Source organism: Centruroides sculpturatus, unplaced genomic scaffold (genome assembly GCF_000671375.1).
Source record: "Centruroides sculpturatus isolate CEXI.00-Female unplaced genomic scaffold, Cexi_2.0 scaffold49, whole genome shotgun sequence".
NCBI lineage: Eukaryota > Metazoa > Arthropoda > Arachnida > Scorpiones > Buthidae > Centruroides > Centruroides sculpturatus.
Genome location: NW_019384317.1, coordinates 477,219 through 502,384, shown reverse-complemented (window position 1 = coordinate 502,384; position 25,166 = coordinate 477,219). Strand labels below are relative to the sequence as shown.

Here is a 25,166-nt window from a genome sequence, read left to right as displayed (position 1 = left end):
CAATATATGGCTGATTATATATAAACCATTTTCTTAAGTTTAAAAGAATTGTATAGTTTAATTCTTATGATTCTTACATAAAGTAAATTATTAAAATATTTTATCATCATTTTTATTTTGTAGATGCTCTTTTACCAAGAATTATAGATTTTATTAGAGAATTTCCTGTGTTCCTACAAACTGTAGTACAGTGTGCAAGGAAAACTGAATTAGCTTTATGGTCTTATCTTTTTTCAGCTGTTGGAAATCCCAGGAATTTATTTCAGGTATATATACTATATTTTAAAAGTTGTTATTCTTGTTATAATAATATAACAAGAACTTTCTATGCCATTGAACTGTTTGATTGCAAATTACAAAAATTTTGAAAATAATTTTCTCATGAATTGAGTAAAGGAAAACAATCAATGTACAACTTTATTATCTTGTTGATATTGTACTTAATTTTAAATGAAAATGTTATTGGAGATTAAAAGAAAAACAAATTTGTTAATGACATCAAATGCCATTAGTGAGGGATAGATAATGATTAAATATCAAAACCTAATTCTGTAAAGTAGGTAATGTGATATTATGGATTCAAGGAAGATGTCAAGCATTAGATGGAAGATTTGAAAAAACAATATTTTTTCATCTTCCAAGAAAAAAACAATTGATGAAATCTATATCCAATAATTTAATTATTTTATTAAGCTTTGTTTAAAAAGGAACCACTTTTATTTAACCAAAAAGAAATTATTTCTTAATATATGCATTTGTTTATATGTATTAAGTTATAAAAATAATAGTAAACAAGCATAAATGAGAAATTCTTTCACATCTATCTTATTCACTTGATATTACTCCTACCAACTATTATATTTTTATTGGCTGAAAATTTATAAATGAAAAAAAAAATCCAAAAAATGAAAAGGTCTTAAAATCAATTTATTTCCCTTCTACATCATAAAACTTTATGCTAGCAGCATTTTTGCAAAAGCTGATAATAGCTTCAAACTTTTTGAGATTACATAATTGATTAATGTTATGTTCTTACTTAATAAAATATGCTTTTAAATGTGAAAAGTCTGAAAATTTCATTATTTCTAGTTCTGATATATTGTACAGTAATTCTTTTATATTAAAAAATTTAAAATCTTGGATCTTTAAAATTTTTAATTTAAAAGTATTATTGGAATAATATTAAAGTCATTTTATTACTTTTAATGATGTCTGTACACCAAAATCAAGTAGATAGAAATTTTATGATTAATTTTGTGAAAAGGAAGAGAGAGAATTTTTGTGAAAAGGAAGAGAGAGAAATGTAATCTTTGAGTAATAATATTAACAAGTTAACATTTTTTTCAATGTGAACTTACTATGGTTTATGGATTTATTGTAATAATCATTAAAGCTAATTTGTGTTAAAGAAGTTTACATCATTTCCAATGTGCTAAACATCGTCAAAGCAGTATAATGTGAACATTTATCTTAGGTAACATTATTTTAAGGGCATTTATGTTAAGTCTTTAATATTTTTTGTTAATGCTTTAATTTAATGACAGAATATTAGTATAAAATCTGACTTTATTCATTTGATATCTAAATTTTTATGAATTTTCTGTGTATTGAAAACATTTAAAATTGCTTCCTTTTTAGTTGAATGTATATTCTATTAAATATATTGCCTATATACTAATATTAACTTTTCCTATAACACTGAGTAATTAAACAAAGAACTCATGAGGAGTTTACATTATCAGTCAGTCTGGGAGATGCTGTGATCTGGCCATGCTTGTCATTTTCTTGCTATGTACTGCAAAAAATGCTTAAATGATGAAAATTTACTTACTACAGACATTAATGTAATCCATATTGTGTGTGTTAATATAGACTATTTAATTAATAAATTGATTGTGTGTGTGTATATATATACACTGTATATATATGTATGTATAGAATATGCAAAATTAGTCATTATTGATATGATAATGAATTTGGCTACTAGGTTTGTACTTGATTAATAAACTTGGCTGTAATCATATAAAAAGTATTAAGAATTAACTATGTTTCACATTGTAGACAATTGCAAAAACAACTGTTGCACAAAATTTCTTTTTAAACTTTCAGTGAACTTCTAAAAACAATAACATAAATCACTCTTTAATTGTAGGCTACAACTTACATTAAAATATGTAAAGAAGGATCTGTCCTCTCCTCTATCAGTGGTGTTACTTTAAAAATTCCAACACCAAAAGTTGATTACACTTTGTGTTTAAGAATAATTTGAAAAAATTTTTAATTATTACTGGCAGAAAGCACTTTTTTTTTTTTTTTACATATTACATANGCTTGTCATTTTCTTGCTATGTACTGCAAAAAATGCTTAAATGATGAAAATTTACTTACTACAGACATTAATGTAATCCATATTGTGTGTGTTAATATAGACTATTTAATTAATAAATTGATTGTTTATATATATTTTTTAATTTTTGTATATTAATGAACTTTCAGTTTTAATAATAATGATAATTTCTTATAGAAATGTCTCAGTCAAGGTCATTTAGAAACTGCAGCATCATATTTAATTATACTTCAAAACTTGGAAGTAGCTTCTGTAAGCCGACAGCATGCAACATTACTACTTGATTCTGCATTAAATGCAAACAAGTGGGAGGTATTTAGATTTTATTTTATTATAACAAACAGTAAATTGCGAATTTTAAAAGCAGAAATTATACAAAACTATTTTTGTAAAAAAATTGGAAATAACTTGTGTAAAATTTCATTGCAAAATTTTGTATATTTTTCAATAAATGTATCCATCTAATACAGTTGAACTTAGTTGCAATAAGCATGGTTATTGTGAACAGATATTCATTTTGTTTTTAATTAAGAAATATTTAAAGTAAATATTCATGGTTATAAGAGTTTACTTCATGGATATAATTTGCAAATTTTTTCTTTATGTAGTACTTAATGAGAGGAAAATTATTACCTGAGTGAACTATCTATTGAGTTGTCAAAAATATGTTGTATTGCTAATTTTTACATTTACCCTTCAGTTTTTAGTCTTATTTCATAATAAAGATATTCATTTAATAAAAGAAAAATGCTTCTTATTTCTTGAAAGAACTGAAATTATCCAAGAATTATAGTACAAATTAAAAATGTGGAAGTATGCAGAGAATTTTGTATGTTGAGTATTTTTTCCAGTTTGACAAGTTTCTGTTTTGAACATGTTTCATTTTAACAATAATAACAGTATATTAATAAAAAATTGCTATTTTCCAAATAATTTTTTCCATTTAGGCAGATTTCTGTTTTATTCAGGTTCTGCTTTGGACTGACTTTATTGAATTTTCTGATACATAAGTCTATTTATAACTAATGTGAAAATTGACCAGATTATCAAGTAATTTTTTATTGATATTCTTTGAATAGCATATTCAGAATAACCACTATTATGATTTTTTGACATTAACATGTAAAGAGTTAAAAAATTAAAATTTTGGGAAATTGAAAAGATTATTTGCTTCAACTTTAACTATTGAATATTTGATAAACAAATTCATTTATTTATTTGATTTTAATTTCATATATTTGATAACAATTTAAAATTTTTCTTAACATTTAAGTTAGTAATGATATCTTTAACATAACATATGCAATAATACAGTAACATTTTTAAATCAGAAATATTTCAAAATCTAAAAATAACTGTATTATTATATTAATCTTTATATAATGAATATTTTATAAAGATTANAAAGGAAGAGAGAGAATTTTTGATGTTATCTATGAGTAATAATATTAACAAGTTAACATTTTTTTTAATGTGAACTTACTATGGTTTATGGATTTATTGTAATAATCATTAAAGCTAATTTGTGTTAAAGAAGTTTACATCATTTCCAACGTGCTAAACATCGTCAAAGCAGTATAATGTGAACATTTATCTTAGGTAACATTATTTTAAGGGCATTTATGTTAAGTCTTTAATATTTTTTGTTAATGCTTTAATTTAATGACAGAATATTAGTATAAAATCTGATTTTATTCATTTGATATCTAAATTTTTATGAATTTTCTGTGTATTGAAAACATTTAAAATTGCTTCCTTTTTAGTTGAATGTATATTCTATTAAATATATTGCCTATATACTAATATTAACTTTTCCTATAACACTGAGTAATTAAACAAAGAACTCATGAGGAGTTTACATTATCAGTCAGTCTGGGAGATGCTGTGATCTGGCCATGCTTGTCATTTTCTTGCTATGTACTGCAAAAAATGCTTAAATGATGAAAATTTACTTACTACAGGCATTAATGTAATCCATATTGTGTGTGTTAATATAGACTATTTAATTAATAAATTGATTGTTTATATATATTTTTTTAATTTTTGTATATTAATGAACTTTCAGTTTTAATAATAATGATAATTTCTTATAGAAATGTCTCAGTCAAGGTCATTTAGAAACTGCAGCATCATATTTAATTATACTTCAAAACTTGGAAGTAGCTTCTGTAAGCCGACAGCATGCAACATTACTACTTGATTCTGCATTAAATGCAAACAAGTGGGAGGTATTTAGATTTTATTTTATTATAACAAACAGTAAATTGCGAATTTTAAAAGCAGAAATTATACAAAACTATTTTTGTAAAAAAATTGGAAGTAACTTGTGTAAAATTTCATTGCAAAATTTTGTATATTTTTCAATAATTGTATCCATCTAATACAGTTGAACTTAGTTGCAATAAGCATGGTTATTGTGAACAGATATTCATTTTGTTTTTAATTAAGAAATATTTAAAGTAAATATTCATGGTTATAAGAGTTTACTTCATGGATATAATTTGCAAATTTTTTCTTTATGTAGTACTTAATGAGAGGAAAATTATTACCTGAGTGAACTATCTATTGAGTTGTCAAAAATATGTTGTATTGCTAATTTTTACATTTACCCTTCAGTTTTTAGTCTTATTTCATAATAAAGATATTCATTTAATAAAAGAAAAATGCTTCTTATTTCTTGAAAGAACTGAAATTATCCAAGAATTATAGTACAAATTAAAAATGTGGAAGTATGCAGAGAATTTTGTATGTTGAGTATTTTTTCCAGTTTGACAAGTTTCTGTTTTGAACATGTTTCATTTTAACAATAATAACAGTATATTAATAAAAAATTGCTATTTTCCAAATAATTTTTTCCATTTAGGCAGATTTCTGTTTTATTCAGGTTCTGCTTTGGACTGACTTTATTGAATTTTCTGATACATAAGTCTATTTATAACTAATGTGAAAATTGACCAGATTATCAAGTAATTTTTTATTGATATTCTTTGAATAGCATATTCAGAATAACCACTATTATGATTTTTTGACATTAACATGTAAAGAGTTAAAAAATTAAAATTTTGGGAAATTGAAAAGATTATTTGCTTCAACTTTAACTATTGAATATTTGATAAACAAATTCATTTATTTATTTGATTTTAATTTCATATATTTGATAACAATTTAAAATTTTTCTTAACATTTAAGTTAGTAATGATGTCTTTAACATAACATATGCAATAATACAGTAACATTTTTAAATCAGAAATATTTCAAAATCTAAAAATAACTGTATTATTATATTAATCTTTATATAATGAATATTTTATAAAGATTATTATAATAATATAATTATTTTTTAAATTTTGAAATATTTCTAAGATTTAAACATTTTGTCTTTGAATTGAATTGAATTAAATTTAAAAATTGAATGTATTTACCTCTAATTAAGAATAAAATTCAAAGATAGCTAATTGTTGCTTTTTAAATCCTACAATTTTTATAAGATTAACTTATATGCATTTACATTGCAAAAAGTTAATATTTATAGTTCAAAATTGATTGAATATGAAAATAACTAAGATAAAATATTAGTTCATTCATATAACAGTTAAATTAAACTTGATTAAATCATCAATTTCTTTTTCACTGTAATCGTTTTTCATTAAATAATGTCAAATAACCAAAGCTATCAATTTATAATTAAAGTTAGCACAAGCTGATAACTTAGCTACCTGTTCTTAGAACTGCTTTATTATTAATAATTAGTCAAGTTATAGTCTGAAATTAATCAGAGGTTTAATAATTTGTCATAAAGTTTAGGCTTGATTGTTTATGCAGTAGAATTCATTTAATGTTATCAGAATTAGCGAGTTCCAAAATATTTGAGTTAAAATACTTGTAAAACTTTATTGCAAAATATATTTATTGTAATCAAAGTTTCAGTTATAATTATCACAGTCTTCAGTTAAATAGGCAATTTAAGCTATCTTTTCACACTATTAGCCTCAATATATGGCTGAATATGCAGTCATTATGTCTAAAACAGTGTTTTTCAACCTTCTTGAATACGTGACCCCTTTGCATGTTAAAAACTTCTGGCAACCCCCTAGGGCCATATTAAAACTATATCAGTGATTTTAAAAACTGTNACTCTTTAGAAACATAGTTCATATCTTTCTGAAGCTTTTAAGTTATTCAAGATACAAATTTGTGAATCTAAGCCTTGAATATTTATATTGAAATCCATTAAAAATTCAAATAAAGGTACTTGCATATAAATTACAAACAAAGGTTATGCCAATATGCCTTGAAATTTGTAATCATATCTAACATTTAAAATTAGAATAAATTAATTCTTTCTAACATAGAAATAATTAAATATCTTACAATTATCTCATACCTAATTTAGATTCTTCATTTAATTCTGATAATGAAAGGCAGATTTATTGTAATTATTTTAGATCATCATCATTTTTTATGCAATTATCTAATGAAAAGAGGAATCAATCTTATAAACACAACTATATTATACATTTATCCAGTTGTTATATTTATAATTTATTTGTTTAGTAATCTGACAGAAATTTTATGAAGAGCCTAACAGGAATGATTAATCTATGATGATCAATAAATGAATAATGCAAATTAAACAAAGATGAGCAAAAGCAATAACTTCTAAATTCCAAATTCATATTTTCCAAATATAAAAATTTGTCAATTAAAATGTATACAAAATTATATAAGAGATAGTAAAACCTTTTATACATATATTAAAATTCACTTTATAAAAATAATAATAAAATGTTTTTATATTCAAGTAATTTAATAGTTTATCAATAGAAATTTTAGAATTTAATATTGAATTATTATAAATTTAATTGTCATTTATCTTCATTTTAATATTAGACATTTTTAAGAACTGACCAATTGGAACTGCAGATCAAATAAAAATAAAATATTATGTATGTGTATGAATATTTTATTTATATAAAATAAACAAAGAGAAAAAACATAATACTGTACAAAAATTCAAAACAGCTCTTACACCATCCAATTTTTTTGTTTTTTGGAGTATTCTCAAATGGCAAGAGATGTAATTTATAATAAATAAAATTACATTACTACATTTGTAATAATGATCCTTTAAATATAACTCAGAAATCAGCTTCCCCAATATACAATTTAATAACAAGCTTAAAATATAATAAATATCACATTTAAGTCCTATTCTTATAGAAAAAAAAAACAGTTCAATTATGTCAAAATTATCGGCAATTATATTCATAAATTATTGCATTCATAAACATAAAAAACAGAATTAAAATTATTTAACATCAAATCAATCTTTAAAATATGGAAAGCTATAGAAAGCTACATATTTAAAACATGGTTAATTATATTTTTAAAATAATTTCAAGATACATGTTTGATATTTTTCATTAAAGATAACTGAGAATTCAAACTTCTACTTTACTATAAATGAAATTATGTGAGGGATATTGAAAACTTTGTCTAATATGAACTGCAATTGATTGGTCTATCATTTTTACTAACTGAAAATCTTGAGTTATATATACTAAATATACCAAATACCTAAATCAGTATACAAGATCTTTTTGTCTTTAATAACATCTTTCACTCTACAAAACAGAACAACTTCCTGTTATTAATTTGAATTATAAACTAAAACTGTTATAAATTTCTTTAATTATTTGAACTTTTGTTGAATAATAAAATAAAATAAAATGGAATTGCTATTTTATAAATAATGATAAATATAGATAAAATTACATTTTGATACTATCATTTTTAAATTCTAATCAACATAAAAAAAAACCATCAAGAAGATTCAAAATAATCAAAACTTGTATCCGAAATAATACTATATTTCTGTTTCATTTTTTATAGTCAACCATCTTTACTTAAATTAAGTTATTAAGAGTTTATTTAAAACTCACAATTATATTGTCTATTTTCTACAAACAGGTGATGCTAACTAAGTATTAGCAAGTGGTAATCAATTTGTTTTATAACCATTAACATTTATTTCACTTTTAATGCATATAAATATATTTTACTTATTAACTGTAATATAAAAATGAAACAGAATAATATAATACAATATATAAAAAGTTAGTTGCTAAAACTTATTTTAGCAACTAATTTTTTAACATAGGCCTATTGTATATGAAATACAGATTTGCATTTAGTTCTTTTAATTTATTTTTGGTTAATTTTTGCTAGATTCAATATATATAAATATAATAAAAAAGACTCCATAAAAATAAGTGAATGTTTTAAAATAATTTAATAAAAATCACATTTTAATCGGGATTTTCAAACATAATTTAAACTATTTTTAGATCTGTTTTATTTCATGATCAAAGAAAATTTTTCAAAAAAGACATAACGAAATGTGAAGCAAGGCAACAAAATTCCATGTCAAAAATGCAATTGTTAGTCTGAAAAATCTCTTAAATTCCTGTAGAAATTTTTAAATTTAGACACCCCACAACTCACACTATACAAAAACAGAATCTCAATTATATTAAACAAATCCCATGAATTCTACTAAAGGCTTAAAATGAACAGACTTAATCGATTATAACATCTTTAAAACTACAAATTATATATTAACTAATAACTCTTTAGAAACATAGTTCATATCTTTCTGAAGCTTTTAAGTTATTCAAGATACAAATTTGTGAATCTAAGCCTTGAATATTTATATTGAAATCCATTAAAAATTCAAATAAAGGTACTTGCATATAAATTACAAACAAAGGTTATGCCAATATGCCAATTTAATCAATTTATTTTTTAATTTTTCTTAATAAAGTATAAATAAAAAGAAGGCAATAAATATTAAATATAATAATATATTAAATCAAGCAAACTTGTTCCTTTTATTATAACATTATTATACAAAAACTTTTGTGTTATATCAAGGGATACATTGGTTAGGTTTTCAGTCAGTATTAGAAAACTGGATTTATTTCTTTCAGATTTAATGGGTTTTACTGATATTTACTCTGGCCTCTTATACAAAAGTAATTATTTTAGATGCATCAACATTACTTAAATAATGTATAACTTACAGAACGGAATTATCAAACTAAAAAAAAAAAAACATTTCTTCATTAATAAATAAATAAATTGATTTTCTGTGAAAAAAATTATGATAGAAGTCTTTATAACAACAGCACTTAACATTTAATCATCAAATTAAACTAGAATTTTTTAATTAAAGTATTATATCCTTAGAAATATAGTAAAGAATATCCAAAAAATCCAAACTTCAAAACTTCAAGGACATTTTTAAATTTTAAAGTACTTACTGTAATTAATCTTATAATTTTTTTCATCACTGTAAACAAGTAAGATCATGGACAAAGTTTATTCTATTATGGAAAAATGAGAAGTATCAACAAAATTAACTGCAACAAATTTGATTTTATACTTAAATTATACATTTTTAAGTTGTACTGCTATAAATAGTGTTTGATAATTATAATAATATGCAAAATAATATTGCTTACTGTAATGTTATAAATAGAATACGGTGGAACCTCGCATAATGAGCAAATTAAATTTTTAAAAAAATGACTTGCTTAACAAGCACAGTTTCGCATAATGAGTGACAAGGAGAGAGGGAAAGTCCTGGATTGTGCACATGCTCCATCATGCTATTATCTATGATTTTTTTTCTTTTCTTTTTTTTTCTGCAAATTAAATTAGTATTCCAGGTTGGTTCATTCTGTGATAGAAGAAAAGATGATGATGATTTACTCTTCTTAACAATGTATATTGTATAATTTTCTTTGAATAAATGTTATACATAAAATTCTGCATTTACTCACGTATAAGGCGATCTTGCATACAGGACGAGGTGTAACTTGAAAGATCAAAATAAAGGAAATTAGATTTATTAATACAATTCTAATTTTATTTTGTTTAATCACAAATAAATTATCATCAAATGCATGTATTAAGGCAAACAACCATGTTTTCTTGACACTATCACTTTTTGTCTGCTCGGACTTGCCCTCCAAAGCTTCATTACAGTTTTACTCTTCTTCACTTTTACTCCACAAAGCACTGTCCTCTGATCTGTCAAGTGAATTTAAAAAGCGATATTTCCTGAATGACTGCTATCAGCTTTTGAATATTGCTATTCCATGCACCTGATACCCATGTAGCAAAACCAAAAGATTATAATGCACATGACAAGATAAAGTTTACTTTTAATGATTCAGAATGTAGAAATATTCATTAAAAATACCAATTTAACAAATATAAAATAACTACATTTATAATCATTGCTAAGTGACCAGCTATTTTCGGATCATCTCTTTAAAAGCAACATTCACCTTGACCTCACTAGCACTCTGCTATAATGGCAGCATGAACTATACATGGTTCACAAAAATTATTTCAAAAATGCAAAGGATCCTTTGCTCACGCAAATAGGATGACCTAGGTTTTTGAAGCAGTGAAAAATGAATAAAAACATCATATTATACGTAAATAAATATGGTATTTGAGTATTTTTTCAGCATGAAACACATTATCATATTTTACATTAATTTCTATGGGAAAAATTGTTTTGCTTAATGAGTGTTTCACATTACGAGTAAGGTTCTGGAACAAATTATGCTCATTAAGCAAGGTTCCACTGTATATGTAGATTATTATATTGTTGAAAAGATTTAAATTTATTTTTGCTGAGATTTAAAGAGGTTTTTATCAATAATTCAGTAAAAATAAATTACTATATAGCATAAATCTAAAAGTGTTTTTGTTTTTATTCATTTTATGAATTGATTAAAAACAAACTAATATTTTAAAATCTCATAACCATTTTTAGTGTAAATAGGACATAGAATGAAAATTACTCAGAATCCTTTTAGTTTTGTTTTATTTTAATAAATAAATAACACCAAATATCCAAACATATAAAGATGAATTACATACATTTTTGTTTATTATTTAGAACCAGAGTGGCAAAAGTTGATGATTTTATCACATCACTTCAAACAATTCATCGAGAATTTAACTGGCCCTTTCCTATTTATGCAGCTTCTTCAAATTTAAGTTTACCTAGGAGGAGTTCAGGTAATTTATGTTGAATGATGATATATAATTTTATTTATAAGTATGTTATTATTATAGGTATTCTTACATTAAGAATGTAATTTAAAAACTACAAGATTATAAATTTAATAAAATATCTTATTAAAACAAAGTTTAAAAAAATTGACTTTTTTAAAAATGAGCAAAAATTTGTTGTGACATTGTTGCAATGCCAGGCCGCAATTTTTAATCATATTTTTAATTTATTTAATTTAAAATATATGCTCTCCACCTCAAATTAGTAGTGTCTTGCCCCTATACATCATACTTTTCCTTTAGCAATTGAGATGTGCCAATCATCTATCTAATATCTTTCAGAGGAAAATTTTTGAATTGAAATAACATGATTTTCAGTTTGCATCAGAAGTTTGTATATAGTTAATCAGGGCCTCCTACCCCTAAGGTTTCCATATCTGGTCTCATCTTTCATCCATCTAACTCCATTCTGGAGATTAAAAACTGATTAAACCATCCATGACTACGTTTAAATTGAATTTTTTCAATACTTTCCTCACCATTATCCATTATTTCCATTTTAGCTTATTGAAAAGACTGGCTTTCTTCTTAAGTAAAGATAACAGGATATCACACTCTGTACACTCAGTAATTTACTCAAACAATAGACTTTATTTTATTTTTGCTAAGGATGTACAAAATGATATTTAGATAATTGACATAAAGCAAAGATACTCAGACACAGTTTGAAGCAATGGTGGCTTGGTGTAGGATGCAGTTTCCTGGGAAGGAGCTTGGAGACTCCTCTTGCTACTTTTTACTTAGAGTACACAGTTCCTCTAAAACAGGTCTCTGCAAGACAAAAGCAAATGTCCTCTTCAGATTTCTTTCAGTTAGTAAAAACATTAAAAGTAAAGTGGTGTAAAGCAAGAGAGGTTATCCCTCATGTTACTAAACTTCAATAGTACAAAAGTTTGCTATATATGAATCTATTGTTGAAAATTCATTAAAATTTGTTATTTAGGTTCTTCAATTCAGTCAAGTGCTAATGTGAGTTTAACTGGGATAATGGAAGATAAACTGAAAGCTGCAACAGTTAATACTACCAAGAAGAAATCTTCAATTACTCACGAGATTGGTGATAGTGGATACTTAAGTAATTCTTGTCAGGATATTCAAAATAATGAAAATAATAACATTCTTCCTGATGTTGCGGATATTCAACCAATTGAAGCGCAGCTTCTGCCTAGAACACAACATGGTAAGAAATTACAGACTTTGATATAATTTTGATGATTTTTTTTACTGTTAATTATTTGTAATGATTTTTCATATGTCTTATATTAAATATGATATTTAAATTTTTACAATAACATTTTAGTCTAAACATTGAGAAATATTTATTCTGATTTTTATTATAAATCAGATTAACATTAGATATTTTAAATAAAAATTTCAGTTAATCAATAAATTGCATTCAGTTAAACAAAATTTAATAATTGTATAAATAAATTAAGGCTTTATTCAATTGTATAATATAAATTTTCATATCTGATATTATTTATATTTTAAAAAGATTGAAATTGATTGACATTGTTATCATAAATTATCTTTGATAATCTTAGCAAATTAATTTAATAACAAAAATATTTTCAATCAAGATTAATAGATCGTCATCCCTTAAAACAGTTTGCTGGAATTAAGAAAGATGGTTTTCTTTTTGTTACCTATTCTCATGTTTTTCTGTTGTGTTTTATAAATTATCTTTCAAATAAAAAAAAACATTTATTTCAAGATTTTGTGAAGGAGTCTTTTTCAAAAGCAAATGAAAAGAGAAAGTTATTTTATGGTTTATTACATGTCCTATAATTATGACTTATAAATGTATTTTATGTTTGTTTTATTTATTATTTAATTTATATTTCTTAGAGCAATGATCAAAGATAAAGATACAGCTGAAGAATTTTTTATTGACACAATTCTTACAAGACATGCTCGAAAACTTTTATCGGCTGGAAGATTAAAGGATCTGGGATATTTATCTGCTCATTTAGATTTTCATTTGGTATCATTTTTGAAGAAAGAAAGGTGATGAAAGTATACTTCTAAATGTTTGCGGACGTTTATTTTTACTTCAGCAAGATCCAGCTCATCGAAAGGTAGACACAATTAATAATAATCAGGTATTGACTTCAAAAATTGCTTGATTTGTGTTTAAAATAAAAATATAACAAACTATAAATAGTTTTATTAAATCATAAATAGGGTGTGCCTCAATTTAGTGCACCTACAGTATTAGCATCCAGTGTTGAATGTGTCTGGGTATCTTCCCGTATCAGCCAGAAAACTCCACATTTAACAGAAGCTTTATGGATTACTTGTGGCTCACATGGAATGAGAGTAAATAAAAAAATTTTTTTTAAGTTTTTTTGGTATAGCTTTTAAAAATATTCTAAGAANGTAGTCATTTATATAGTAATTTACTTTCAACATTATAATAAAGTTTTACATATTTTATAAACTAATTTTAATTTTATAACATTGAACAGCCGAAGATGAGAGTTTATTAACACTTGACATGTCAGAAGATAGTTCTTTATGGGGAGAAGAAATGCATAATACAATTGAAAATGGTTGGTCTGGAATATCATTATCAACTGAGTTAGAAGTAATGACCCAAGAATTAGCAAGCAGAGGTCCACCACAATCAGAAGTACAGTTAAGGTATAAAATTTTCTAAAAATAAATTTAGACTTGTAATTTAATTTGCATTAACCAAATAGTCTATGATTAATTTTTAATCAGAAATGAAATTTATTGAGATGTTTTTAATTATAAACAAGATTTAGTGCTTTAAACTCCATTTTATCATTCATGTATACTGTATATACAATAAAAATTAAAAAAAACATCCGCGATTAAATGTCTGAATCTGAAATATTGGTACAACTAACAATGACTCTTTAATGATGAATTCAAGATCAAATTTAGTTCAGATCTTCACTGTACTTTTTATTTTTTCCAATGAGACTACTCATAAAAAAAATAATGCTTACTAATTATAATGGAGAAAGTTAGCTCAGTTGAAATAAAAATGTCAACTGAACTAACTAAATTCTCAACAGGTATCTCATCTGGTTCTTATCAGATATCTGTTATGATAAATAACTTATTTTTTTTGTAAAGTGACAGAATTTTATTTTATTCTCCATTCTATCAATATTCTCTATTTAATCCAGCTTATTTATTTGTCTTATTTGCTCTTTATTTGTCTTTGTACTTTTAAATTGTTCATTTTCTCTTCAGTTAATTTGTTTTTATTCAATATTTTATAATTGTATAAACTCACTCGTTGTAATTCTATTTTTTTTTTTTTCAGATATCTTTTACAACTGATGTTAGAAGCAGGTTGTTTGGATTGGTCATTATTAATTGCTTTTGTGTTAAGGGATGCCATGGCAATCATAAGGGTGGTCAATGCCACACGTCAACCAGAATTTTCTCAGGAAATAGCTCAACACTTGAAAGATGGATTAACTAAATTGGAAAATTGGATAGATACTCATTGGTAATTTTAAAGTTTTCTATTTACCATCTTTCGATATTTTAATTGTCTTATAACTTCAGTTTTGTTTTTTACTTTCAGTCTTGGATATAAACCATTCATGTTAGCAATACGTAATCAAGTCAAAGCACTGACAAAAATAATTACTTCCAGACCTCAAGTACTCAAACTTCAAGGACAGTTTTCTTTAAATAACACACAAGAAAATTCTTTTAATCAAGAAGATGAAGGAAATTATCATTCCCTGCCCAACTGTAAAAAAAATTCTGTTCAGGAAACCAATACTAAAATAGAGAATTTATTCAATGAAGAAAGCAAAGTTCAGACTTTAGGAAAGACTAATGATGTAGAAAGAGATAATATATCGGATAAGAGTGAGAAAAGTAATGATTGCAACATTTCATAGCCAAATTTATGATCAAGTTTTTCTTTTAAAGTCATTGCATTTTTTTGAAGTGCATACAAATTTTATTTTAATTCCCAGGATCATTTTATCTGTAAAAATTTAACTGCAGACAAACAATGGAGTAATTAATCATGTATATTATATATTGTCCAATGCGATTCTACGGCAGCTTGAAAAGAATACTTCCACATGTATAAAGGAATGTCGGGTCCAAACGTAGTGCAAAAAAAGAAAGTTATCACTCTGTTTTATCCCTTCTCAGTTATAGTACAATGATGATGCCATGACTTCTATTTGGGTGTTTATTATTTTGAGAGAATGTGACATTTGTTTATATAAATTTTTCTGAAGTAGATCTGACAAATAACATTCAGCCAAAAATTTTTTTGGAAGCCTCATTATGAACGTATATAAAATTGAAAATTTTATATTCGTTTCTTTGAATTTGCGCGTTCATAAAATGGTGCAATTGTGTGTAAGATAAGAGAAATTTTATATGTTTAATCCCTGATCATGGAAAATATGTAAATTCCAGATCTTCCCATTCAAGAAGGAAAAAAATATGGCCTGATTTTAATATAATATCTGTTTTTCTTGAAAAATAAATTATTTTTTCAATAACCATTGTAGTAGATGTTGGTAATCAGATTGTTTTTGTGAAACTTTATAAGAAGTTTTTAAAATTGAATCATTGTTCATATTTTTCACACAATAAAAGAAACTTGTATTTGTATATCAATATTTTTTTATTAGCAAACCAGAATGTTTTATATAAAATTATATAAAAAATGTTTTGTAGCAAAAGTTTATTTTATATAAATTACATTTTTTAAAATTTTGAGAAAATAATTTAGGTTACTAGATATACATAAGTTATAGCCAGGTATTTCAGTATGAATCAATAGAAATGTCATCAGTTTTCAAACATTTGTTTGCATTTACAACAAAGTTATTTAAAATTTAAAATTAATATTTATAATTTTGAATTTTATTCAAAATTAAAATTAGTATTTTTATATATATATAAGTACATGCATAACTTTACAGTTAATAATTATACATGAAAATGGGTAGTAAAAACAAGTTGATAAATTTGTGTCATCTATTAGCAACATATTTTCAACCCAAATTTTATAATTAAAATAGTAAATACTCTTTTGATTATAAAATTTTGAGAATATGAAAGACACCAAGAAGCTCATTCTTGGTGTCTTTCCCAATTTAGATTCAATTTAAATAGAGTTTGGGGAAGATTATAGTTTTATTAAATTAATTTAGAATTTTTGCTTTTTAATCAAAACTTAAAGAAATCAGTATTTGGTTTAAAAAAAAACTACAAAAATCATATACAAATACATATTTGTAAATAATTTTGTTACGATTATATGTTAAAATAAAATTTAAAAAATAGAAGAAATGTCCAAAATATTTGATAGGCTGATACTTAAAAATAATTTCTAAAGGATGCATCGGAAATTTTGGGCATATGAAAGCAAAAACGAATTTCAGTAAAGTTCTGCGTGAAAATGCAGAAAATAATATAAATTCTCATATTTCCTCCTGTAACGATTTTATTGAGATTGTCGAATTCTTCCCTTACTGATTTCACCGATAATTTTAATAAATTATAAATAAAAGTAGTAAATTTGGATACAGAAATTTAAACATTTTTATTTGAAGATATTTAAATAAATAAATAAGAATCGTCTATATTGTCAACTGTACAAATCGATCCAAGTGGTAAAAAGCATTATCATTGAACAAACATTGTTCCAATGGATGGCAAATCGGGTGTAATATAGGATAATTCATTCCTATAGCAAGCATCTGCATTGGAAACGAACTGCTGATGATTGTAATAATTTCCATGAACTGTAAAAGTAATAAGTTAAGAAATTTATTTCTATGCAAAGTGTATTCGTCACTTATCTTACCAAGGTGATGTTTACTTTCGGATGCATAATCTCCGTAATTCTGAGTTCCAAATAAGGGATAATCATGAGCCATTCTTGTTGCAGCCATATTATCACCGTTCGTAATTTGTTTTCCGTAATCATCTGACGGAAAATAATTTATTGCTGAATGCATACAGCTATCTGGAATTTGAGTTTAATGCAAAGATGATAATGAATTTGAAGAAAATTAGCCATTTTACTGGTAAAACTGAATGTTAATCAACTTTTTTTACCTTGTTGAATCTGGGCAGTGTTGTTATACATTTCTTCAGGCAGTTGCTGATAATACATGGAATATGATTGAGAACTTATCTGTCTGGTGGTTGCATTGTGAAAATGTTGTAATGGTAAACTTTGGCTAATTTCTCCTCCGTAATTCTGGCCATGGTCTGAGGAATAAATGGGATATAAATTCTAAAAGAGAAGTATATATATATACATAAAATGACAACGAATAATTCTTACTTGCGTAGCAGTGCGAATCTTTGAAATACCATGTGGAATGATTCTCTGATTGACTGGTTCGATTATTGTAGCGCCTTGTATCGGATGTAACACTATCATCTATCAAGCGATTGATGATTCGAGTAGGTCTGACAGTTGCTACAGGTTGTCGTCTTTCTTTTTTACCTTCTTGATTTTTCTGCCAATGATTGGTAACTCCAGGTGACAGCTGATGTCGTTGAACCAAATAACAAGATGTTGGAGCCGAAAATAATTGGTTTCCATTGTTATCTGGAATATCGAAATCATTTGAACTGAAATTTTTGTTATACAGTTTAATAAAAAAAAGTTCTTGAGTCGTATGTTGGCTTATCTTTTCAACACCGATAAAATTCTTTGTTAGAATAACTTATCTCTTAAAGTCAAGTAGGTCGATGTAAAATTTTATCTCGTTATCGCGTTTTTAGCTTTATAACGTTATTCTGCCTATTTTTACCAAAATCTTTTGTAAAGAAACATATTAAATAATAAATCATTGTTACATTAAAAACAATGATTGTTAAATATACAAGACAGACTTGCCAGGATTTTTTAAATAACTCTGAAGAAGCGCTTGTAGTTCTGTTTCTTTTTCGTACTCGAACTGAGACTCCATTGTTAGTAATAAGTATTCATCTAGCAGCAATCGAAGCAAGTGAAAAGAAGCTGTATACAAATGAAAAGAAGTTAATCACAATAATTAGAAAGGAAATTTGAAAAGTCAATTTTAGTAATAAATTCACTTACCAAAATTTTCAGCGTTATTCATGGTCATACTATACATAATTTGTACACCGAAAAAGGACCATTTTAAAAGAAAATCTTGGGCTCTCTGTCGAAAATTTTCTTGCTTTCCTAGCTTAAATACGTAATAAAAGATTTATAACGCTATAATTTTGCTAAACATTTTAAAAATGTAACTACCTTCAATACTTTCTTTTCAACTAATTCGTCCATCCACTCGATAAATCCTTCAATTGTTGCTTGTCGCCTAAGTTGGTCTTTAAACTGACGAAAAACTAAAATTAAATAATAAATTTATATAGATTTAAACATCTAAACAATTAAGAAAAATGTTTTGACATTTACAGATCTTACATTCAGTGTTAAAACAGATTTCGCCGTTGCAATCTCCAGATGTATATAAAGTACTAATTGTAGATAACTCAACATTTTCCACATCTTCTGTTATGGCCTTGATATGTCTCTGGTCATATAAAATGGGACGCGTAATCTGTAAAATTTTTGGTACATTGAAAGTTGTCTTTGCCTCAAATAATATAAATGGCATTCGATTTTTATGTTTAGTGATTCTTACTTGAGCCAGGTGGAGAAATGATACTTGTCTCTTCAAAGACACTGAAAAAAGATTCGCTACCGGTAGTTTAGCTTTGGATAGACCTTCTGGAAGTTTTTCTAACGAGGAAGTCAACCATGTTTTCCAGTGATGAGCCAAATTTCTGATCTCACACAATAACCTAATTTAGAATACAATGATGAATCAAATTAATGAAATCATAACTAAATTCTGTGGATTGAAGAATAAGGACCAATGTCGAGTTCATTAGCCCATGACATTGGCCTTACTCTTCCAAACCACAAAATTAACCAAAGGCTACACAAACTTACGTTTCTGGCATCTCTTGTAACGTAGAAGGAATTAATACGTCTATTAGAGTCTAAAGTAAAATTAAACATTTACAATAAAATTAGTGAAATTTACAAAAATTATCTTAATTCAAGCAATTATATCAAAAAATAATAGCATAGTGAATTATTGGTTGGTGATTTGCTTTTGGTGTCTTTATGCAGTATTACTATAATTGAATACGTGAGCGCTAAGTTTTGTCTGGATGCTTCAATAAGTATGATAAGTCCTTCATATACCAAAACTTAGAGTTCACATTTTAAATTATAGTGAATTATATTGTTAAATGTTGATACAATAAAGTATACATAGTAAAAAAAAAAATAGAAAAGATACTTTATACAAGATCCAATCGCATACTGCAACAATATCATTGACAAATTGGTGTTTGACTAGAGGAAGCAAATGATCTGGAAGGCCTTGCCAAAAATGCAATAAGTAGCTTCTTATCTGTGAAAAATAAATTTATACGGATCTGCTAATTGATCAGAGAACAAAGAACATCACTTTATACCAACTTCTTCGAAATTTCCGCCTATAGTGGTATCCAATACGCATTGGCAATGAGTCTTGTACATGGTTAAAAATATCTGCAACTAACATAAACGGAATAGAAAGCATCATTAAAAGTTAATGGTAAATAATTCCCTAAATATTAATCGATTAATATTTACCAATTCCGGTTGTATAGTTTCAGGGATTTTCAAATGAGAAGCTACCGGAAACTCTGGAAGAAGAGTTCCGGTTCGAGTACTTAATGTATACTTTCTAGTAAATCCGCCCTAAATATAACAAGGTAATAATTAGATCAAAAATATCCGACGAAAGATCATTGTTTGTCTTTAATCGTGTTTAGATGTTTCCGGCGATAAACATACTCCACATTTTAAAGAATTAAGAATTCACTTAGAAAAATAAATAAAAGTTTATCTAGGTCAATATTAAGTTACTGATTTCATTTTTAAAACAGAAATGTGTCGTTTAATAAAATATAGGTTATCAGTATTTGTTTATATTATAAATTAGTCAGAATTTATAAATTATGAAAAGTTATTTTAATTGGTTATTGATTATTCTTGAAATTCAAAATAATTTTGACAAATAATAGTGCAAAATTTCATTTTCGTGTATTAATTAAGTTAACATTATTGTCACTATTTTGATCATTTTACTAAACTTATAAATAAAAAACTATTATAAAAAAAACTCCAAAGTATCAGGTGTTATCAGTCGAGCCAGACTGCTTGGCACCGGTGAGGAATGACGTCAGAGACCTGATTCCCACCTTGACGCGTTCAAGGGTCGGATAAATGGCAATCGCGAACAAACATCCGGTTTAATATCTACAGATTAGTTGAAAAGGTGACAAGTTCCTACTGTTTAACAAAAAAATTACCTCTCCTTTCATCCAATCTTACCTCGTTTTTCATCTTACAACCGGAAAACCTGAAAGAGAAAAGTGAAAATTATCAACGTTCTCAATTACTTGTTCATTTAAGAAAATGCTTATATAATATATCGTTCTTGGCATTGTTTAATTTTAGTAGGATAATTGAAGTTTTAGCACCTTTTAAACCAATTCAGGCGCTTATCTCGCGACTCAAACGCGCTATTGGGTCATAAATTTCTTTCTTATCTCGGACTGTCATCGAGGTATATGATAATTAACGAAGTAAGCCAATTCAGCTTAATACCCGGCGCTAAACAATAGGTAAAATACCAAAATTGTTAGCCGGTATGAGTAATTAGTGATAACGAAAAATCCCGTTTTGTATTTTAAACAAATCAAAACTAAATAATAAAAAGAAAAAGAAAATCCTATCGATGATGCGGATTATTAAATTATCATTACATTTATGTTGAAATTTGTTTACCAGACTTAAATAGATAATAATAAAAAAGATATTTTTATTATTAAGACGATGATAAAGTAGAAATTTTTTACCTGGTTAGACCTCTATTAGTGTATACTGTTTCATAATATTCGCTGTTTTCTCGAATACCGATTCCATGATAATGATACCTAAAATTTAAAAAATTTTCCACGTTATCCACTTTTGTATACATAGAAATTAATTTTTTGCCAAGATATTTTTTTTCTAACTTGGAATGTCCTCTGGCTCCTAATCTCTTTGAAGTCACATTAGGAAATTTAATTCTGATTATCTAATAATAATAAAAGTTTCATTTAGAAAATGTTTTTAAGTGAAAATTTTATTTTACAATCAAATACGAGTTTAAATACCTTTCCAAATGTTGCCTTGCAAGTGGGTTGCAGCTTTTCTTTGCGACAAAAATCTAAATAATGTTCGTAAACGATTCCTCGTGGTAAACATACACCTTCGTAAGAACAATAATTTTCTCCTAACCTGAGAAAATGTATGAAAATTTTAATTAATTATGTAATTTTTTTTAAATTTAATTTATATGACAGTATTTATATAGACGACATTAAGAGCTGAATAGTTCTTTATATTTTTTATTCTCTGTTACAATAAAGTCCATTATAACTAGTGATAACTGTCCCCAATTTAACAAGGAATAGTTTCTATAAATTATTAAATTAATTATTACCGGGAAATATTTAAATATTAATGAAAATATTAATTTCATTTTATAGTTTACCATTTTAAAGTGATATCATTTTGTCTCTTCTTATTTTTAAAAGATTGAGATAATTGTCGTTTAGACCCAATATCTTCCATATTCTTAACAGAATATGCGGCAAGAGCGACGAATATAAAAGGCACGAAAATGATTTCTGTAAAAAAAAAAAGTTCAAAAAATACTTATGATAAAAACACGTATATATGTTCTGCATTAATGCAAAGAATTGTAATATACGCTTAAATTAGCATACAAATGTGTTAGTAAAATTTAGCATACTTTCAATCAAGTTTGCAAGTTTTAATATTCTATATTATTAAATTTAAATTTTCCAATTGAGTTTATAGATTAAACAATATTTCTTTCTGTAAGACTTTATAATAAAGATGTTAAAAATCTTAGTTTATATCATTTGACAGAGTTTGATACGAAGAATAATATAGGCCTATTTTAAGAAAATTTTTTTACCGTAGTTTAAGCAAAATTCATAAACATTTCATGTTCAATATAAATGTTTATGAATTTACTCAATAAGACAATTCTTAATTTAAGAATTATAATTATTTTAAACGAGCAATTATTTATTGTGACATCGTTACGATGACTGGCTGAAATTTTTAATTATATTTTTAATTTATTTAATTTAAAATATAAGTCTTGATTTTAGTAGTGTCTTGCTCCTGTACATCATACTTTTCCTCTTAACAATAGTCATGCATCTATCTAACTCTGTTTAGGGGAAATTTTTGAATTGAAATAACGTGATTTTTGGTGAAAAGTAAAGTGATTTGAAGAACAGCAGAAAAAGTAAATCGGATATTCTTCATCTTACTTCTTTAATGTCTAAATAATAATTAATGGTTATGAAATAAAAATATTTATTTCAGAACTAAAATGAATTGTTTTATTTATCGCACTCTATTCGTACTGCTTAAAATGAAATGAAATTTTAAGCTTTGATTTCAACTTATATCTATATATATATAATTGCTTGTCCTGACTGACTCACTGACTGATTCATCATCGCCCAGAGCAAACCGCTGAACCTAAAGAGGTGAAATTTGGTACACAGTTCGGGTACGTCATGAAAACGCACACTAAGAAGGGATTTTTCGAAATTCCCTCGCGGGGGGAGAGGGAGAGCATTAAGGCTTAACCGGAAAAACGGCTTCTACTGTACTGTTTTAGATGCGATTTTTTGTTTTTAACTGCGTTTTAGTAGGGTATAACATGGGAATGCACACTAAGAAGGAATTTTTCGAAATTTTCCTTCGGGGGAGAGGAAGAGTATTAAGTCTTAACCGGAAGAACGGCTTATAATGTACTATTTTAGATGCGATTTTTTGTTTTTAACTGCGTTTTAGTAGGGTATGCCATGGCAATGCACATTTAGAAGGGATTTTTCGAAATTCCCCAGCGGGGGGGCGAGGGAAAGCATTAAGGCTTAACCGGAAGAACGGCTTCTACTGTACTATTTTACATACGAATTTTTGTTAAGTTTAGTCTTCATTGAGTACTTAGGCGTATTAAATTGATAACATTTCAGACATTGTTATAAATGTTTTTATATATTTCGATTTTTTAACCAAATGTTCGAACCGTTTTAAATTCGAATTTGTTATTGCGTATTGGTTCGATTATAGAACGATTGTGAACGTTCCAGAAAATTGATCAAATTGAAAATAGTTCGTTTGATTTTGAGCAATTCTCATCATTCTCCGCGGCAGGTGTTATATAACAATTACTATGGTTGTTGAAATACTGAATATAAATGGGGTTTGCTTGCAAAACCTCCGCAGGCGAAGTCGCGGGTAACTGCTAGTATTTTATAGAATAATATGTTTAACAAAAATAAAGAATGCAATTACAGTATACAAACAATGATAACAAATGCCCGCGAGTAAATTTCAAACAGAAATGAATTAAATGAAGACAAAATTTTATTTTTATCCGATAATCTTTTTCTGATCAATAATAATTTACAAGGTTTATAGAAATGGAATAAATAAGGGAATCGAAACCGGAATTTCTTAAATGAAAGTCTTACTCGTTTTTATGTCCAGGGTAGAAAACGATCGCATAAACAGTAATTTTTGTTTGCAATTGACCAATCTAAATTTTTTAAAGTACATTCTATTTGGTAAAACTTAATCAATTTATTGTAAAAATACCCGTGGTCTATCTTAGAATAACTTCCTAATTTTAGCTCTCTCCATATAGCGGAGATTAGAGGACCTTTTTCCATTCCATCGTGGGTTTGGCCAGTCACATAAAGGATTGTCCGGTAGTGAGAGACGAGAACTGATATATCACGGCAACCCACCAATAAAAAAATTATATTTTTGAGATGATTTAGACTCACATCCGATTTCTCAAACTAAAAGACTGACACTTTACTATCACCGCCATTTTTATTTTTATTTTTATATTAATCACAACTTAGTCGTGAAATTATCGCATGGTTACATTTTACAAGCTATATGAATTCTTTGAATATTGCATTCATATTTTCCATTTCAGAATGCATTTTCTTTATAAGCAATTAAAACTGCGAATGAAAAATGTATAAAATGTATTGAAATGTCCTTAATTCATAAATGTATTTAACGCTTACAAATATAAATAATAGCAGTTAGAACAATAATTAATAAAGTTATTCATTCGATAATTTACCAATATTGCAAAAATGACAACAAATACGCTTTCTGAATTACAATCTTACTACAACACTTGAACATTTTGCTGAGAGAATCCTTTGTTAACAAACGTTTTCAACCTACTGCCATAGGCCATCATCAAGTTTTAAATAAGTTTAAGAAAATGTTCCACAAATAGAACATTCAGTTTAAATGCTTTCACTTAAAGTATTTTATTACTCAAATCAAATATTTAGTAATTTTAAATTTTTAAAATTACTAAATATTTGATTTGAATCCGATTTTAAACTTACTTAAGCCTGATTCAAACTATTGTTATAGATAAATCTATGGAAGTAGTTTGAAAACGTTTGTGAATAAAGAATTCTCTCACAAAATGCTCAGGTGTTGTTGTAAAATTGTATTCTCTCTGTGCTAAAGTGAATT

General features: G+C 26.0%; 2 protein-coding genes across 2 annotated transcripts in view; one reads left to right on the top strand and one right to left on the bottom strand.

Moving 5' to 3' along the window:
- LOC111623693 (RAB6A-GEF complex partner protein 1-like) overlaps window positions 1-16,145 on the top strand; it is a 114,058-nt gene extending 97,913 nt beyond the window's left edge. The window contains exons 21-29 of the mRNA XM_023366357.1: window positions 96-266; window positions 2,525-2,710; window positions 4,441-4,568; window positions 11,325-11,446; window positions 12,444-12,680; window positions 13,333-13,509; window positions 13,969-14,143; window positions 14,799-14,987; window positions 15,066-16,145. Of these exons, the coding sequence (XP_023222125.1) occupies window positions 96-266; window positions 2,525-2,710; window positions 4,441-4,568; window positions 11,325-11,446; window positions 12,444-12,680; window positions 13,333-13,509; window positions 13,969-14,143; window positions 14,799-14,987; window positions 15,066-15,390 (1,710 nt within the window). The 3' untranslated portion in view covers window positions 15,391-16,145. The remainder of the gene's footprint in view (window positions 1-95; window positions 267-2,524; window positions 2,711-4,440; window positions 4,569-11,324; window positions 11,447-12,443; window positions 12,681-13,332; window positions 13,510-13,968; window positions 14,144-14,798; window positions 14,988-15,065) is intronic.
- Window positions 16,146-16,834: 689 nt separating this feature from the next.
- LOC111623731 (DNA-binding protein RFX6-like) lies at window positions 16,835-24,878 on the bottom strand. The gene is made up of 18 exons (XM_023366416.1): window positions 24,757-24,878; window positions 22,102-22,237; window positions 21,722-21,845; window positions 21,581-21,642; window positions 21,422-21,499; window positions 20,895-20,922; window positions 20,151-20,258; window positions 19,995-20,072; window positions 19,813-19,926; window positions 19,458-19,507; window positions 19,147-19,306; window positions 18,927-19,062; window positions 18,753-18,847; window positions 18,576-18,687; window positions 18,372-18,494; window positions 17,811-18,080; window positions 17,579-17,734; window positions 16,835-17,486 (listed from the first exon to the last, which is right to left on the bottom strand). Exons 2-18 carry the CDS (start codon window positions 22,179-22,181, stop codon window positions 17,098-17,100), a joined length of 2,163 nt encoding a protein of 720 aa, XP_023222184.1. The 5' UTR covers window positions 22,182-22,237; window positions 24,757-24,878; the 3' UTR covers window positions 16,835-17,097.
- Window positions 24,879-25,166: the final 288 nt, after the last annotated feature.